The sequence below is a fragment of the Euleptes europaea genome, chromosome 2 (assembly GCF_029931775.1).
Source record: "Euleptes europaea isolate rEulEur1 chromosome 2, rEulEur1.hap1, whole genome shotgun sequence".
Lineage (NCBI taxonomy): Eukaryota > Metazoa > Chordata > Lepidosauria > Squamata > Sphaerodactylidae > Euleptes > Euleptes europaea.
Window position 1 is genome coordinate 108,478,723 of NC_079313.1, and position 18,494 is coordinate 108,497,216.

General features: G+C 43.9%; 1 protein-coding gene across 9 annotated transcripts in view; it reads right to left on the reverse strand.

The window, feature by feature from the left end:
- The window catches only part of EPB41L1 (erythrocyte membrane protein band 4.1 like 1), a 170,274-nt gene that overhangs the window by 51,769 nt on the left and 100,011 nt on the right, over positions 1 to 18,494 (reverse strand). For all 9 annotated transcript variants that reach the window (XM_056845513.1, XM_056845509.1, XM_056845508.1 and 6 more), the window contains exons 2-3: positions 10,578 to 10,783; positions 4,468 to 4,632 (exon numbers count right to left, since the gene is read on the reverse strand). In XM_056845513.1, coding sequence (XP_056701491.1) covers positions 4,468 to 4,632; positions 10,578 to 10,769 — 357 coding nt within the window. In that variant the 5' untranslated portion in view covers positions 10,770 to 10,783. The remainder of the gene's footprint in view (positions 1 to 4,467; positions 4,633 to 10,577; positions 10,784 to 18,494) is intronic.

Genomic DNA, 18,494 nt, shown 5'->3' on the forward strand with positions numbered 1-18,494 from the left:
ACAAAAGGAGATAGAGCAGGGGTCCCCAACCTTTTTGAGCCTGCAGTCACATTTGGAATTTTGACATAGCATGGTGGGCAGAGCAACAAAATGGCTGCCACAAAATGGCTGCTGCAGGAGGCGGAGCCAGACACAAATGATTGCCACAGCTTAACTTCAGTAACACAGTGTAGATTCTTGTGTTGCTGTGGTGGCTGCTGCCAAAGGAACATTGAAAAAAACCTGCACAGCCAGTCAAATCTCCTATAGTCAATCAGAAACCTTGCTGGGTAAAAGCCCTACATGGTCCCGCCTACTTCCTAAAAACACTCTGCGGGTGCCAGAAAAGGTATTGGCAGGTGCCATGATGGGGACCCCTGAGCTAGAGACTTGTTTAAAAATGAAAGCTGGAATTCAGAGAATCTGATAACGCACAATGTTATAATATTATATTGCTATAACAATATTCAATTGCTGACTTTTTTTGAAAAAATGAAAAAGCTCCAGTGTCCAGGGGAGAAGGGGTGGCTGCTGCTGAGGGGCTGGGGCAGGGAAGTTGTGGGGAAACCTATTGGGTGGAAGCCCTATTGCCCTGTACTGTATTGACAGCTCCAGCAACTATGAAGAAACCATACAAGCCTGTCCCCGTATGGAAATCACCCTCCTCTCCTGTCATGTCTCCTATTCTTGAAATGGTGCCCTTACCTCTTCTTAGATGAAACTTCCTCCCTCTGCTTAATACTCAGTTATCTAACAAAGCTATTTCTGAACCACCTTCGCCTTACCTTATCCAGCGCTCCATTGTTGCTTGAAACTCCTACTTCCATTCAGATTCCTGCCATTCCCTCCCCCCGTCCCACCCCCAAACTGCTCACATAATGTAGACAGGAAACCCTTCTGCCTTCGTATTTCAGCGCTTCGTCCCTAAATAGTTATTAAGGAAGAACAGTAGAGTGATGTGGATCAACCAGTGCCTTCAGAGGATGACTAATTCCATGAGTCCTGTTAGGTCTGAAAAACCTCTCTGGCTTTGAAAGTTCGTTTAATAATGTATTCTATTCTCCCCCTTTTTTTGCTTAAGAGAACTTTAATCTCTGTAGCAATCAGCTCTTCTGAAATAAGTAAAGCTCCCAGCTGTGAGAGTGCTGAGATCAAAGACTGTTTCTTATCCTTTTCACCTCTCTGCTCAGTCCTTTACTTCGTTTTATTTATTTGGCCATTTTTCCCTGCTGCCTTCCCGCCAATGAATCAAAACAGCTTCCATTATAAAGTAAACCAATAATCCATCAGAAATCAGCAGTGAAAATGGTAACTAAAACATGTTATATAATATGCTAAGTCCCCAAAGTCCTGTTTAAATAGTAGCATTTAACACTGTCTACTAAGAATAAATGGCAATGGACATTGGCAAGGGCCTCTTGTGGAATAGGGGCCACTACTGGAAAGGCTCCGTTATACCACCAAGATGGTTGTACTTTCTTCAAGCAAGGCTCATGAAGCATGGCCTTAGATCTCAGAATTTGAAAAGATATAGAAGAGAGATTCCCTAACTTATGTCATGTCCAAGCTAACCTTGGGCTTCTTTGGTGGTCTCCCATCCAAGTATTAATCAGGGCTGACCATGCTTAACATCCAAGATCTGATGGGATCAGGCTATCCTGGGCCATCCAGGTCAGGGCGGGGCTAACATTAGCTAAGCTCAAAATAAAATCTGTTTCTATCCTCCATCTTCTGGAAAAGTCTTGGCTCCCTCCCTCTGGATGGAGGTCTCCCTTAACGCCGGAGAGCAAATTAGAGCTGTAATATGGTTGCAACTTTAAATAGCTCTATATAGTAACTTGTTTGAATGAAAGAGAAATACCATTCTTTTTTCATAGTGTGCACAACAATTCGCACAGGTGCAAAGAAAATCAACTAACCTGTGCTTATGCTGAGGCACTCTGACCAAGTAATTCACTACATTCCAGTAGCTGCCATACCTGGAAATTAAAACCTTCTCCCTTTCCGTCACTCGCACCACCCGCAACTCCCCTATACTCATGTATCTATTCACCCACATGAATTATCTTCTATTTTCCCCCTTGTCAGCATTTTCTTGAAAAAGATGTGTGATCCTCAGATTTTTGCCTTGCTTCCGAATTTCCCACACGGAATCGGCTCAACAAAAGATGTTGCCTTAATTGGCAAAGGCTGATGAGTCACTGCATAGCTACCGTTGCTCTGAGTGGAAAGCGATGCTTGAATATCTCAAAATATTAATTATCCAGGAGCTATTAGTGGGAGGGGGTGTTCAGCATCTTTGCCAACCGTATTATAACTGATGAAGGAACAAATCAGACATGACAGACTCAGCCTCTCAGCAAAACTTGGAGAGCAGGCTGGTGTGGGGAGATTGTTCTCTCGTGGCTTTGGCCTAGGCCTCAGAACAGCTTTACTCAACTGACAGACCAAACCAGCCAAATGACCTGGGTCATCATCAACGCACAGAGGCTTACAGAACCCCCCAGTCACTCACGACACAGCATGTCAGCCTTAGAAGAAACAAGACACTTGATTGTACCCATTTCAGAGGGCTTCCCCCCTTTTGAACAAGTCCATTAATTTCTGTGCTTTAGCTCCTTTATCAGATTAACACAGAGGACCATGACTTCTCTTCTGTGTAGGTAGCCAAGCACAAAACGTCCAGAAGCCTGGCCCAATCCTTCGTATTCTCTACTTGTATGGGTTTTGCCAAGGCAAACGATGAAAAAAAGCATACGCATTTGTTTGGATGTGCCTATTCTGGCTTTAAAAAGGTGGATTCATTAAAAAATATGCCTACCAACAGCTACTAGCCAAGATGCCAAATGGTATTGTCACCAATGTGGAGTAACAACAGCAAGGAGGGCCTATATACCCTTCTTACAGGCTTCCTGGATGAATCTGTTTGGCCATTGCATGTCGGGGTTATTATTATTTTTTTTGCTCCGCCGCCCCCGCTGCCTTTTCCCGGCCGGAAGCGGCCTCCAAAGGCCCCCTGCGGCCTCAGGGAGGCCGCGCCGCCACCCCCGCCGGGCCCGCGCCACTTCCCCCCGCCAGGAGCGGCCTGGGGGGGCCTCCTGCAGCTGCAGGAAGTCTGCCCCCGCCGGGTCCGCCGCTTCCCGCCACCAGGAGCCCAGAAGGTAAGCCTGCGGGGGGGGAGGGGTTATAAGCCGACCCTCGGCTTATACGCGGGTGCCTAATTTTCCCCCATTTTGGGGGAGAAATTAGGCACCTCAGCTTATACGCGGGTCAGCTTATACATGGGTATATACGGTAGGTGGTTCTTTGATTCAATCAGGGTTTTTATCTGAACAGAAAGAATTATAAGAGGTGGCACTGAGCGTCTTCCCAGGTTACACTGAACAATATTTCTGTAATGGTATGCAACTGCATACCCTTGTAAAATGAATAGATCTTCCATAAATTTGGAAGCTACATCAGGATATCATCTATATCCCGTGTTGCTATTTCCCCATTAGTTCTCTCTCTCTCTCTCTCTCTCTCTCTCTCTCTCTCTCTCTCTCTCTAACACACACACACCAATTTTCTTCTTTACATACTGTTTTGGTTTCTGTGGGTATTATGTGTTCCCACTCTTCCCTTTCATGGTGATACCAGTGGAGAATAACCCTGACTTCAAGAAATCCACAGTAGTGTTTGTTTATAGGCCTATCAACAAAAGAAGAAGAAAAGCCCTGAGAACAAGAAGGTCTATCTGCAGTAGAGAACAAACAGGTTCTCCCTTCAAGGGTTTCAGATTGTAGCCTGTCCGCACAGAAGTGATTCACTTTCTCCTGCAGATCCTTATGTGTCCACAGCCTACAACAGGGACATGTGTGTCTCCCTCCCCTCCCCGGCAAGGCCTTTCAAGGTAGCACCCCTCCTTCTTCCCCAGACAAATGAATGTGCTCCGTTCACTTTATTGGGGAACAATTATTCTGCTCAGGTATCCTTCCATCCTGCAGGAAAGTGGAAATAACCCAAAGAAATAAAAAAAGGACCGATTCGGCACATCTTTAGAAAGAAGACTCTGCAGCAAGGTTTTATAATGGTTTAACTTCCTGACTGTATGCTATTAATACCCTGCCCTCCTGAGGGAACCCAGCCAGGAAGACAGTTACACAAAGTTCATTCTCTCACACACGCATGCCTACACTTCATTTTCACAATCATATACAAATAGCAAGCAACCCACGCTCAAAAATGCATGACTCACACTGCTTTGCCGTGTGCATCCCTACAGGGAGTGAAGTGTGTGCACACACTCACGAATCTACGGCAAGGCCCAAAAACCACAGCCTACCATATTGTCATTATTTTTAAAGTGCATTTTGGTTGACTCTCTCACAGTGGATATTGACAGCTGGGACCTACAATACTGTAATATATACAACTTTCAGAACCTTATTATCAAATTAAAAGTTCAGGCAGAGCATCCAGGTCAGGGAACGCAGCCCTTTGGCTTACCTCCACTTCACACTCGAACTCTGAGGCATCAAGCAGGGTCACTCTGCAGATGGCACTCTTGAGCTTTTTGGTGACTTTCTGAGGTGATTTCTGAGTCTTGCTGGGGGTGGTTCTCTCAGATATCCCATCTGCTTCACTGTAGTCCTTCTCATCCATGTCTACAGCCTTGTAAGGGGGCAGGGAAGGAGAGGGAAGCACGTGTAGGAAAAGAAAGTCTTAATAACGAAAGCTAAAGTAGACCATTTTACTAAATTATATACCAGATATACACAAAGATCTACAAGACATATTCCTTCATGTGTTAACAACAGCTAGAATTAACTCTGCAAGATATTGGAAAACAAACAAATTTACGGACATAAACAATTGGATAGATAAGGTGAAACAAACTTATGTATTAATTAAGCTGACTTATTATACAAATGATAAAGATATAGAAGATCTAGATGCTGTCTGGACCCCAATAACCTCCAGAATGGAAAAAAACTTTCAAAAATCTAGAACGTGGAAAGGAAGATTAGTAATGTTTTTGCTGGCTTTAATACGAGTAGCTGAGTTTGTTATCTTTTACTATTATTATTACTTTTATCTATAACAGCATGTAATTTTGATTGATATTTTTTGTTTCTTTTTCTTTCCCCTAAGTTTATGCATGTATGTAATTTTATATACGTAATAAAGTTTTTAAATTAAAAAAATAAAAATAAAAAATAAGTAAGTAAGTAAGTAAGTAAGTAAGTAAGTAAGAAAGAAAGAAAGAAAGAAAGAAAGAAAGAAAGAAAGAAAGAAAGAAAGAAAGAAAGAAAGAAAGAAAGAAAGAAAGAAAGAAAGAAAGAAAGCTACTAAATTATGCTCTTGGAAGAAACAGCATGACAAAATCTGAATCTTCTATTTGCCAGGATTGGTTTATGACTTACTAGCTGGCTTGCCTATTTGTTTTCACTGGGGAATCCCCCCCCCCCCGCGCACACACACACACACAAATACCCACTCCTGCTGAATTTCTGGACGGAAACCTTCCTTGCTGTCAGTTGAATGTACCCTGAAAGTTAGGTTAGAATCAGACCTCTTCCCATTGGTGGTGTCCTGGGCATCAATCCAGCACTCAGCAGCATTATCAGAGCGGCTGTTGTTATAACCCTTTACACTAATAACACGTACAACTGCATTATTGACCTGGGCCTATACTGATCCCTAGACTGTACACAATGCTCTTGTTCCTATTTCTCATTTTGCAGAAAATTTGTGTACTGGGGTTTTTGGACTTTCTTACTATAATATTAGCTGAAAACAAAATGACATTACTATAATATGCGAAAACAGAAGCAACGTTTCTCTCATTTTGGTTGCTCCCCTCCCCTACGTTTTAGCTTCCCTTAAAATACTGATGCTTATTCTTTTTTTCTTCAAAACATTAAAATGCCGCCTCTTCCAAGCCCTGCTAGAGGCACTCACAAAATAAAACATGATAAAAGAACATGCAAAAAAAAAAGATAATTAAAACTAACGACCATTAAAAACCTGCCAATAAAACCCAGAGACATAAAAGCTCCAATAAGCATAAAGTTTCAAATACACACAGCCATTCTCTCACTTTCTTTTCAGTACTGTGGCCCAGCAAGGTTTTATCTATTTTATCCAAGTGTGATGGTAACACCTCCAGAAGGTGACTGCAATAATCTTCTGCAGGCAAACTGGTTAGTGTTAAGCTTCAGCATGAAAGCCCTACAAAAAATGTCCACAGCTTGGCACTCTCCACTGGTGACTTAGATAAAAGACAAGTCCCTCTGGAAACCAGATTTCGGCCCACGCCGTAGCTAGAAAAGGAGACCTCTTCCCATTCATTGGCGGTGTCCTGGACATCAATCCAGCACTCAACAGTACTATCAGAGCTGCTGTAGTTATAACTCTTTACACTAATAATGTCTGACACAGAACCCAGGGGAATGAGGCTGGGAGAAGGCTAATTTTAACCACACAATAATTCCCCTTTGATAGAATTACCTGGAGAGAGAGAGAGAGAGAGAGAGAGAGAGAGACAGACAGACAGACAGACAGACAGACAGACAGACAGACAGACAGATGAGCTTGTAACAATTTGTTCTCACACAGCGTCCTCCATAGTCAATGGATGCACTGAACAAAACACTTGATCCAGATGGGACAGCACTGAGGAATCTCTCAGCGGGTGTAATGGCTCCTGGGCAAACTGTTTGAGAGGACCTCAGAGTTGTGAACATGTTCCTAATCTCTAACGTAATGACAATCCAGACTCTTGATTTCAAGAAGCCTTAAGAATACTTATGTGTCTTGCTCCAAGCCAGGCAACCCATGGACTGCTCTGCATTGGGTTGCCTGGGCTCCTTTCATGATACTCTGAACCAGATTCACAAGGGCAAAATTGATGCACTGCTTCTTACCAAGCACTCCCCACTTTCCCTTTCTAAGAAAGTGGCAACTGTCAGGAAATAACTGGTGTGTTGCCTCGTACTCGCACCTTGATGTAGGGAGGATTACCAAGAGAACTGTACACCATTTTTTCTTTCCTCGCAGATAACCTCCCATCAGAAAATGAGGAGTCTCCTGAGGGAGTCTGTGGTGAAACCCTTGAGGGTAACCTCTCATTTTGTGAGGAACGAGGGTGCCTGCCAGATTGCCACTTTTAACCAAGTCTGAACTGGTCATCAAAGGACTCTGGGGCAGCCTCTATTTCTGAAGGAAGGGCAAGGAGACAGCATACTATACTCATGCAGGAAGCCCGGACCTTGTTCGTCCTGTTGCTGACCTACAGTTAATCTCATGCTTTGCTCTGGTTTGTCATTCTGACTCTCGGACCCTGCCACCTGGGCTCCTGGAGGACAGTGTAGCTTCCTGGTTCTGGTTTTGGGCCCCGGCAGCCTGTCTCTTTGATCCCCACCTGAAAATGATCACATGAAATAGCACTCAGAATCTAAAAACTCTGATTGTTCTTGGCAATGCTGCTGTCTCTCCATTGCTTAGAGGAATTGCTGGTTTCACAAGCCTCAATATGACACAACTTTTAAAAAAGCGGATTCTCTGAGTTTATATCATTCTGCCATTAAATCCAGGAACAGCAAAGGAAAATAGGGGAGAGCCCCCAATGTGTTATCTGCAGAAAGTAAAGACTGCAATACAGTTGGTTTGGAGAGAGCAATCTTGTCTGGTTGTTCATGGAAGGCATAGGGGCACATTCGTCTTTTATGTGTGCTGAGCTGCATTTTCAGGCACAGAGGATCTAGAGGGACTGTGCAGCACCCCAAGACAGATTTTTTAAAAAAAGCATGCAAACAAAATTGCAAGAATGATTATCTTACTAGGGTACCTCAGAGCTGTTTGCAGCTCCTGCTTCACTCCTCCCAATCCTAAGAACATTTTCTTGATTTTAATGAAACTTACTTCCATGCAAAGTGTGCTTACAACTGCAGCCTAGGAGGACTTAGGCAAGTTCATAATATTCAAAGGCACAAGCACCCCATGACAAACAGCTGCTGTTTTAATCAGCTCTGGACAACTGCAAGAGGTTCTGAGCACATTTTAGAAACCAATCAAATTTGCTAGATATTTTATCAAATGGAAAGTGCCCTCAGATGGCCCAGAATCAGTCCAGATAATTTCCATGCATATCAGATGGAGCTAGCTTTTGGCAAATGACAGGGCAGCTGTAAGCACAAAAACATCACTGCTCAATCCACACAGCCTTTTAGCCATTAGCTTGGGTTTTTAAATTTGATTATATAATTACCTTGTTTTTGCTCTGTCCTTTGACCTGCTTAACCTTCTTCCCCTATGCCAAGGGCTCAGGCAGTTATCTTTTGCTTGTTGGTAAATGACCCAGCATTGATTTTATTTATATGACTGTTTTGGCAACTGACAACTAATTCATTAACTCTGCTGGTTATCTATTTCTCTCCAAACTTTGCACTTTGGGATGAGATGCAAGGCTGCTCAATCAACACACTAAAAAAACCCCACCTTTTTTAAAAGGAAAGAATGGTGGTTTGGGGGATCAGAATGGGGGAAAAAAACAAACAAGATATCCAAGGACCATGAATGCTACACTGCTACTCTCACCACTTCATTACATTTTAGTAGAAAAACAGAGAACCTGAAGTTCAGTGGGAAATTAAATATATCTAGCAGCTGCTAGGGTTACAAATATTGACCTTGAAAGAACAAACCCCATATTGATTCTCCATTACTAGGAGAGCTCCGTATGTTCTTATGTGTCTTCACACGCAGGAACAAAACAATGCCTCAGGCAGCTCAGCCACGTGAAATGGAAACCAAACAGTAACCTGCCCAGTGCATCTTTTACTTCGGGGGTGATGATTCTGGTTTGGGGATTTACTTGGCTTTCCAAGATCCAGCAACTCGGAGAAGAATCAGGGGTCTGCCGTGGACCCCTTCACCCCTTGCCATAATTCAGAAAGTTCTGCGCAACTCCTCCATCAGGCCATAATCTCTTCCTGCCCAGAGATTTTCCACAGCAATTTGGGGGGGGGGGGGTGTCAGCCAGCAGGAAAAGAGGAAGACCCAACAAGAGATGGATTGACTCAATAAAGGAAGCCACAGCCCTCAATTTGCAAGACCTGAGCAAGGCTGTCAAAGATAGGACATTTTGGAGGACTTTCATTCATAGGGTCACCATGAGTTGGAAGCGACTTGATGGCACTTCACACACACACACACACACACACACACACACACACACACACAGCCAGCTATTGGTTAATGATCCCAATGAGCCTCCAAACCTAACACAGAGATTGCAAAATATGAAACAATTCTGGGATAACATAAAAAGAGCAAAACACATTTGCATGGGATGGGGTTAAAAAGTGATAGAGGGGATTAAAAGGGGGGGGAACTGACGTGCATGAAGTTTTCTTACAGTCTCCACACAGCAGTGGCTAAGAGAAAAAAGGAGAGAGGTTGGGGTGGGGAAGCTATATCAAGCAAATGGCAAGGGGCCAATCCAGGGGAAAGCTCCGGGGAACTCTGGTTCACATGAAACCTCGCTGATGTTATTTTTGGCACCACTCTCTCCCACTCTGCGTGTTTAGAACCACCGTGAGCTCCTTGCTTCTTATTAGCATCCACACACATACATATTTAAAAATCATACCAACACAACCCATTTCTTAATGGTTTGGCACACCATGCAAGTGATGTCCAGCTCCTCAGGAGGTGAACTGTTTGTACTTTACGTTGCTTAAGGTCAAGGTCCCCGGTGCAAGCACCGGGTCATTCCTGACCCATGGGGTGATGTCACATCCTGACGTTTCCTAGGCAGACTTTGTTTACTGGGTGGTTTGCCAGTGCCTTCCCCAGTCATCTTCCCTTTACCCCCAGCAAGCTGGGTACTCATTTTACCGACCTTGGAAGGATGGAAGGCTGAATCAACCTTGAGCCGGCTACCTGAAACCAACTTCTGTTGGGATCAAACTCAGGTCGTGAGCTTGGACTGCAGTACTGCAGCTTACCACTCTGCGCCACGGGGCTCTATAAATTAGTTATGTTTAATACACCTACTTGCAAGTCTTGTTTCTTTGGTACATTACAATGTATTCTGGGATGTAACTAAGGATACCGTCCCTGAGGTCAACTAACAGTGCATTCCTAAGGAGAGTTACTCCAGTCTAAGCCCATTGAAATGAATGGGCTTAGACTGGAGTAACTCTCCTTAGGAATGCACTGTTAACATTACAGTGCATTTTAGCTTAATTTGTTATCTGTATGAAGTTATTAAAGGTAGCTGAAAATAATTAGGATAATTATATCATTTGTATTAAGGCCAGATTTATTGCCGATATGTGGTACATGTTGTTGAGAAAACCGTTTTAAACTTATAATATATATATTTTTTAAAACCAGAATGCCCATGACTTGTTTGTTCACAGCAGGGCATAGCTGCATCTGTCACAGGCTCTGTCATTCACATGGGAGAACAGTCACTCTGCATGTGCTCAAAGTCCCTTTGTTCTTTATTAGAACTGCACATGGTCAACGGCTGACCCTTGGCACCAAAGACACCTTGCAGGGCTTGGCTCTGGAGACGGTGGTACTCTAAATAAGCAACCCAAACTCACCTGCTCCGCATGTTTGGCATCACTGTGGGCTCCTGGCTTCTCATTTGCATCAGCTTCCTGGTTGTTCACTGTGGGAACAGAGCTGCCGGTCATTGCATTTGGCCCACTTGCCGTCGCCTCTAGCTGCTGCTGCTGTGGAGTTTCCTCTTGGGCATTCTTCACCTCAGAATCTGGGCCCGTCTCTGTTGTCATGGTTACTAATTATTCTGCATTGGAAAAAGTAAAACAAGAAGAGCGATTAAATGTGCAATCCCGACTTTTGAAACAATCAAAGGCGCACACGCACAAACAAGCACACATACTTCCTTAACCTGTAGGGGCAGAGATAGATCATGGTGATGTCTCAGACATGGGCGACTGCAAGGCGACATCACTGCAGAAAGGCTTCCAAATCAAATCCTCATGATCGATGAATCTGCCACTTGGACACCACAGGCTATTCTCAAGCACTCCACAGGGATTGAATTATCTGAAGTAAACATTTCCTGACAGAGCAGGCCGACGTCTACACATTATTGTTCAATGCCCTCCTTTTGAAACTGGGGATTGCCAAATGGGCATTTAAAGTACAGAGCCTTATAGCAGAAAAGCACAGCCCTATAAAGACTCAGACCCCCTTTTTTTCACAATGCCCAAGCTCCTTAGCAACCCACAGAAAAACCAACTTAGCTTCAGGATGCCCCTCATTCTTAAAAAATTGATTTCCCAGGTGAAAAAAAACTTATCCCAGGTGAGCCTGGGAAAGAGACTTACAACCTAAGTTATAATACAATTTTCTGCAATAATAAATGCAATGAGAAGCATAAGGTATTCCATACAGAAAAAGCACTACAGAGATGACAATTGACAACAGGTGTGTCTTAAAATAAGGAACACACACAAATCGCATTACAAGTCATATTCTGGAAAGGGCAAGAAGCGTCACACATTACACAGTGTGACAGGGGCCATGGTTCAGTGGTGGAGCATCTGCTTGGCATGCAGAAGGTCAATCCCCAGCATCTCCAGTTAAAGGGTCTAGGCAAGTAGGTGATGTGAAAGACCTCTACCTGAGACCCTGGAGAGCTGCTACTGGTCTGAGTAGATAATACTGACTTTGATGGGCCAAGGGTCTGATTCAGTATAAGGCAGCTTTACGTGTTCATGTGACAGTAACTCTGTCTAAAGGATGAACCTTCTCCTTCCTACTCTTTAAAGACATGGAATAGGAAATCATGTCATGGACATATCTAGATTAGATTATTGCAATTCACTGTGTGTGGGGCCGCCCTCGAAGTGTTCAAAACATCAATTGTTGCAGAATACTGCAGCCAGGATGTTGATCAGAGTGGGCTGTAGGGAGTGGGTTGTCACTCCAAACTTGGCCCGTCTACACTGGCTCCTCATCTGTTTCTGGGCACAATTCAAGGTGCTGGTGTTTAAAAGCCCTGCATGGCTTGGGACCAGCATACCTGAAGGACTACTTACTTTCTTATGAACCTACCCGACCATTCATCTTCCAAGACCCTGCTTCAAATGCCCATGCCTTCCGAGATTAGGTCGGTAGCATCACCTTCTTGGTGGTGGCAGCAAAACTCTGGAATTGCCTCCCAAGAGTGACCCCTTTCACTGGTGTCTTCTAACAGCAACTGAACCTTTTAAAAAAAATTCATCTGGTGATGAATGATCCCTCCTTCCTGCCCTGTTTTTAGTTGTTGTTGTTTTTGTATTTTTGTGTACTTTAACTTGGTTGTAATTGTTTTAATGATGTGCTTTTGTTGGGCTTTAATGGTTTTTAAGATATGTTTTTATTATGCATGTTTTTAATCGGTTAACTGCCCTGGTGACCCTGATGACAGCAGCAAGGCGAGATATAAATTCTGTAAATAAATATAAGTATAAATAAATACGTAATGTGAAATCAGTTATTTATATATTCCAATGCAAAGCCAACTACAGCTAAATCTTGCTATCAGAACCACACATGATGCTGCATTATGCCGAGTCAGGCTGTTGGTCTATCAAAGTCACTATTGTCCACTCTGATTGGCAGCAGCTCTCCAGGGTCTCGGGCCAAGGCCTTGCTTATCACCTACGACCTGATCCTGTTAACTGGAGGTGCTGGGACTTTCTGAAAAACAGATGCTCTACCCACTGATCCCTAGCCCCCCTCCTATTTCCTGGTAAGACACACATACTTGTCCATGTGTGATCAAACTTATGAAACACCTTTTTATTTACATACCAGTTCTACACACTGAATGGCTCATTGCTACTCTCCCACCCTACTCAGACAGACACCCACCTTCCCTCCTTCCTATCACAGTAGACTTATGGCGACGCTGTAGGGTTTTCAAGGCAATAGACACTCAGAGGTTGTTTTCCATTGCCTGCCTCCACATAATAACCCTGGTATTCTTCAGAGGCCTCCCATCCAAATGCTAGCCAGGGTGAGGGATGAGAGTGTGTGACTGGCCCAAAGTCATCCAGCAAGCTTCTTCAGTGCAAGTGAGGATTTGAATCTGGGTTTCCCAAGTCCTAGTCCAATACCTTAACTACTACACCATGCTGGCTCTCTTCTTTAGCCATAGATAATTACCACACATACTGCCCTACCAGGCCTTCTAAATGGTCAGTATCAGAGTCCTGAGCCTGATTGTACACCACAATCAATCTTTCCACTCGCTTGTTCTGGAGAAAGACAATGTGCACAAATATTAGGATTCAAAAGCAGGCACTCTCTTCTTGCTGAGCCCTGCCTTAAGCCATTGGGCAGACCCCGCCCTGAGTATTGTCATCTCGGCTTAACCAGATGGCAGACATAACTGTGCATAAGGGCACAGATTAATGTGCTGGTCTTGGTGCCAAGCCGGCAACATCCCTCCAAATGACTATCATCGCTAATCGCTGCCCAGCTCTAAGGTTCTGTCCCAGGGCCAATACTGCCTACACCAGGTCCCACAGCTTGCCTAGGCTTATGCACAACCAAGATCCTGACAGAAGCAGATTTTATTCAGATGCCTTCTTTGCCTGGATCTATTCAGAAACCAGAGTTCACTGCAGTCTTCTTCCGCAGACCATTTTGAAACCTTTTTGCATCATTCTTCCCCAAATCAATCTGAAACACAGCAACCCATGCCACTCGTTCCACCTTTTCTGTGAGGACCCAGCCAGGCTGAAGAAGTAAGAGCACACGTCAGCTGCTCAGGGAACTACATTATTTTCATCACCGGGTGCTAGGGCATGTCTTTTTATGAAAACGTGATGCAGACAAGAGCTCCATTCCACTGTGATTGGGATACACTGAGCAGGAGAGGGTCACAGCAGCTGGAAGGTAGCCAGAGATCTTCAGAAGAGACCGTGGCTTAGTAACAGAGCACACACTTTGTCTGTATAAAGTGTCAGGTTCAATCCCTGCCATTTCCTTTGAAAGGATCTCATAGTCAGAGCTGGAAAAGACTTCTGCCCAAGATTTCCTGCTAGTCAGGGAAGACATCACTGGACCAAAATACTGGTTTCCAAACTGCGTTCTGGGAAGCATTGAGTTTCTTTGGAAATTTATAGGAGAATGGATTCCTTAAGGAAAAGATCAGTTACAGCTTCTCTGAAAATCAGATGGCCCACCACTACTGATCTTTTCCTGCCACATACAGCCCCAGGAGTATGCTGGATGTTGCCTTGCTCACATTTAAGTTCATGCAGGGTGATAATGACACCCAGAGGTGAACCAAATGTGTGCCTTACAGGACGCCCTAGAATCCTCCATAACAAATTAGGGGATTATAGTAGATGTGTGGAGATTCCTTGTCGGACAGGTATATGTGGAAAGGATTTCCAGAATTTAAGAAAGCTGAAAGGTAATAGGCATGGTGAATTAAGAGCTGGTCTCTGCATAGGGCAACTCCTTATACCCAACATTAGCAAGCAATTTAATAATAAAATTGATTTTTTTGAGAATGGATGGTGCACCTGACAAGAAAAAGCTAGAGAGAACTGTGCAATAGGGGCCTCTTTGGAAAGTGCATGGTGCAATGTACAGAACATTGCATTCTGCCAACAGAGAGCTAGGAGAGAAGCCATCGGAAAGTGGGGTTCAGCCACCAAATCTCCATTGCTCCCTGGAATATCTATAATTAACAAAACTAGATTCCCCACATTATGGAGAGCCAAGATAGGAAACAATTAGGTTCACACTACCTCCCACCTCCCTGGATGACTGAGACCTAGGATTTCTCTCTCACTATAAATGACTATCAATAAAACCTGCGACTCCCCACTCATTATAGGTGTTAACTATCTTAGAATAATTAGTGATTGGTCTCTGTATTTTTCCCTATTAGAATTTTACAGTTCCAGTTCACCCTGGTACTTGTTTTTTTTATTACCTCTGACATAAAAAGTCTGCATAGTGAAGATCCACTCATTCTTTCTGAAGCATTGGGCTCTAGTCCATGAAAGGTTACACCAGAAAAAAAAATCTTAATCTTTAAGGTGCTACAAAATTCCCATTTGCTGTGAAAGACCAACAGTAGTGTAATCCTAAAAAATACTTTATTGGGAGTAAGCCCCACTGAGTAGACTTGTTCAGGATTGCTCTCTCACACACAGTCCCCACTCTGGAATTAATTGTCACAACACTGGAAATCAAAGCCTGCTTGGTGCTGGCCAGAATGTTCTGCTTCCAGGAGTTTTGCCCAAATGACATGCTATTTTGAATACTATACTGAACAAAATATCAAAATTACCAATTTTGAACTGGAAATGCAGGAATGAATTATTTGGTAGGTTCAACTAAGGGAATAGCACCCTCCCCAATCTCAAAATACCCCTTAGAAGTGACATTTTAACTCCTCCTTCTGATTACTTGTAAGAAAGACAGTCAGGCCCACATTTTTTGAAGAACAGCCTTGACACTGATGAATCCTATCATCAGGTTAAAAAATAATGCTATGGCTAAAAAGGACACCATGTATAAAGCCCTTTTCTCATCACAAAGCAATGCTCATTGGCATTGGCATTGAGCATCTAACTTCTATCCAGGATTTTACTCAATAGATATTTTTCTGTTTACTGAAAAGAAAAAGAAGTAAAATTTTCAGCTGAATTTTTCAAGTGCATCCACTGCCGTGCCCGACATTTATTTTATTGCATCTAGACATCAGTTCAGGGAACGAGTGATGTTTACTCTCAACTATTGCACTGGGGTAACATTCAGAGGTTGGTGGCATATTGCATCCAGAGGTTGGTGGCATATGTGTAGTATGGGTACCAACTCTGGATTTTTAAAAAATCTGGCACTTCAGAGAGGACTCTAAAAACAATCCTAAACACATCAACACAGAAGTAAGCCCCATTTTATTCACGGAGGCTTATTCCCAGGAAAGTGTTCTAAGGGTTGCTGCCTCTGGCTTTCTTGTTTGGGCTAAATATCCACAAGTCTTTGTTCGCCCCCAAAATTAAATTTAGTCACAGGCTGTATTTGCAAAGTGATTTTACACACTTAAAGCCACCAAGCTGTGCACTCTTAACACAGTAGGGTTCACACACAGCATGTGCAACATTCATAGGAAATTAACTTTTTGATGATCCCACGCAGTGCTTTGCCTTGCTGCTTCAAAACAGCCACCTAAACATTCCTGTTCTGTGACCAAATCCGTCTGACTGCTTGCTAAGGTCGTCTGGCTGCAACCTGGAGATTCCCTCTTGGCCTTTACATCTGCTGCTGAAAAGACAAGGCAGTTGTAGATTCTCTAACCTATTGTGCTGCTGGTTCCTTTTGTCCATCTTCCTTCCCCACCTGATGGAATGTGCCAAGATTTCATGGCGGCAGCAACAGCACCCAGGGATGCATCCAAGCATCATTGGATATTGTGCTATCACTGCACTGTAGCATGCCTCCGCACTGGCAGCTGCGCAGTAACCCCAGCTGGGTCAGCACTCCACAGAGGGGAATTTTACTCACCCCCATCACCATCTCCATTTTCAACGGTATGGCTTTTGGCCCAGTGGCTCAGTGCTTAAGCACTATATTGGTTATGTGGATAACTTTGCAAAATTGGCTGGAAAGTGCACATATAGATGCACACACCAGTGTGGTATAATGGTCAGAGTGTCAGATTCGGAACTGGGAAACCCAGGTTCAAATCCCCACTCTGCCATGGAAGCTTGCTAGGTGACCCTGGGCCAATCACTCTCTTGGCCTAAACAACCTCACAGGGTGGTTGTTGTGAGGCTAAAAGGGACAAGGGAAGAATGATGTAAGCTGTTTTGGGGAGAAAGCTGGGGTATAAATAAACTAAATAAATCCACAACAGATAAAATACAGGTGTGTACAGATATAGTATAATGATAACACAGTATCCAGCAATGGGCAGTGCACCATGCAGGACTCCAGGAATACCACACAGTAGCTGAAAGAGCAGGGTGGGCAGAAGAACCAGAAATAAGGAAACCACAACTACCTCATCTCCCACCTCACTGGGCAAATCTCCAGGATGCAACCAGGTAACTCTGCTTCTGAACATGAGACACACTTTGGATTGCCAGCAGGTTAGAGAAAAATGGCCTGTCCCTTTAACAGAGGCTTAATGTGCTATTATTCCCCGGGTTATGTTTTTTACCTCCATGCCCAGAAAAGTTGCCCATTTCCACACATTAAGAAGCTATTAAAGGGACAGGACATTTTTCTCTAGGCTGCTGGCTACCCTAACCCCACTGAGTCTTGACCTCAGGGCCCTGGGGGAATAGGTATTAGATCCTTACTTCTCATGGCACTATAGCTGCAAGTGAGAGGTAGGAATCTTAGCCTTGTCAGTCTTGCCAAAAGCTGCAGGAAAGAAACAGGCTATTCTACCACAGGAAATGAAGAGGTTGTGAGATCCAGTGATTAAGTCATTCCTATTTAGGCCTGAAGAACTTTTGAGAATCCCCCACTTTCCTTTGAGTGTGTCTTCATTGGGCTGCTACGTGGGTGGCTGCAGCTACCTGGAGAAGCCAGAATCTGTACAGCACCCATTCTAAGCCTCCTTAACTGGCATCTTTATTTGCCTAAACTGATAGGCAACAGTGGCCAAGATTTAAGCTTCTAGACCAGTGGTTCCCAAACTTTTCGGGCCACCGCCTCCTTGGTTCCACAAACTCAACTCCAGAGCCCCCTACCCTATCCTATAAAAAGCATTATTCAAAACAGGGGTTTGCATGACTCACTAAAGAAGATAAAAACAATAAAATTTCAAAACAGTAACAATTAATTGCACACCCATTCAAAATCAAATGAAAACTTTTTGGTTGACATGTATTCAACGAAACTGATGAACTTGATCCAATGGTACCAGCTCTGCAAAGTCTGGAAAAAAATTCTGATAGTTTCCACCAAATATGCCAGTATGATGCCATGACTCGATCTATCGTAAATTAATGAACAACACAGTTGAAGGGGCCCACCTCTATCGCCCCCCTGCTGCACCCTTGCCTCTTAGTTCCCCCCTAGGTAATCCCACTGCCCCTCAGCGGGTGGTACTGCCCACTCTGGGAACCACTGATGTAGACAATACTGCTGGAGGAAGCGTGCAGGGATAAAAGAAGTAAATAGCAGATACCATTTGCCCATGTGAGCGTAACGATTCAGAAGCAAAGCAGTCTTGTCGTGGGAGTATAATGCAGAAGGACTGAAAACGGTTCAAGCACAAAGCAGCAGCTTTCTCTAGAACCTGCCCTGAGACCCCACCCAAGTAAGGATTCAGGAGCAAAACAAATTTCACTAAAATCATTCTGTGTTCCCTCGTGGAGCTGCGCCACATACTGTTAACCTGGCATTCACCCTAAGGGAACAGGGCGTGGGTACCATCGGAAAGCAGTTTTCCCTATCCTGTCTGTGCCCAGGACTTCTGACCGATGTTGACAAACCCCGCCCGTGCCATCAGCCTGTGCCCTGGAGCA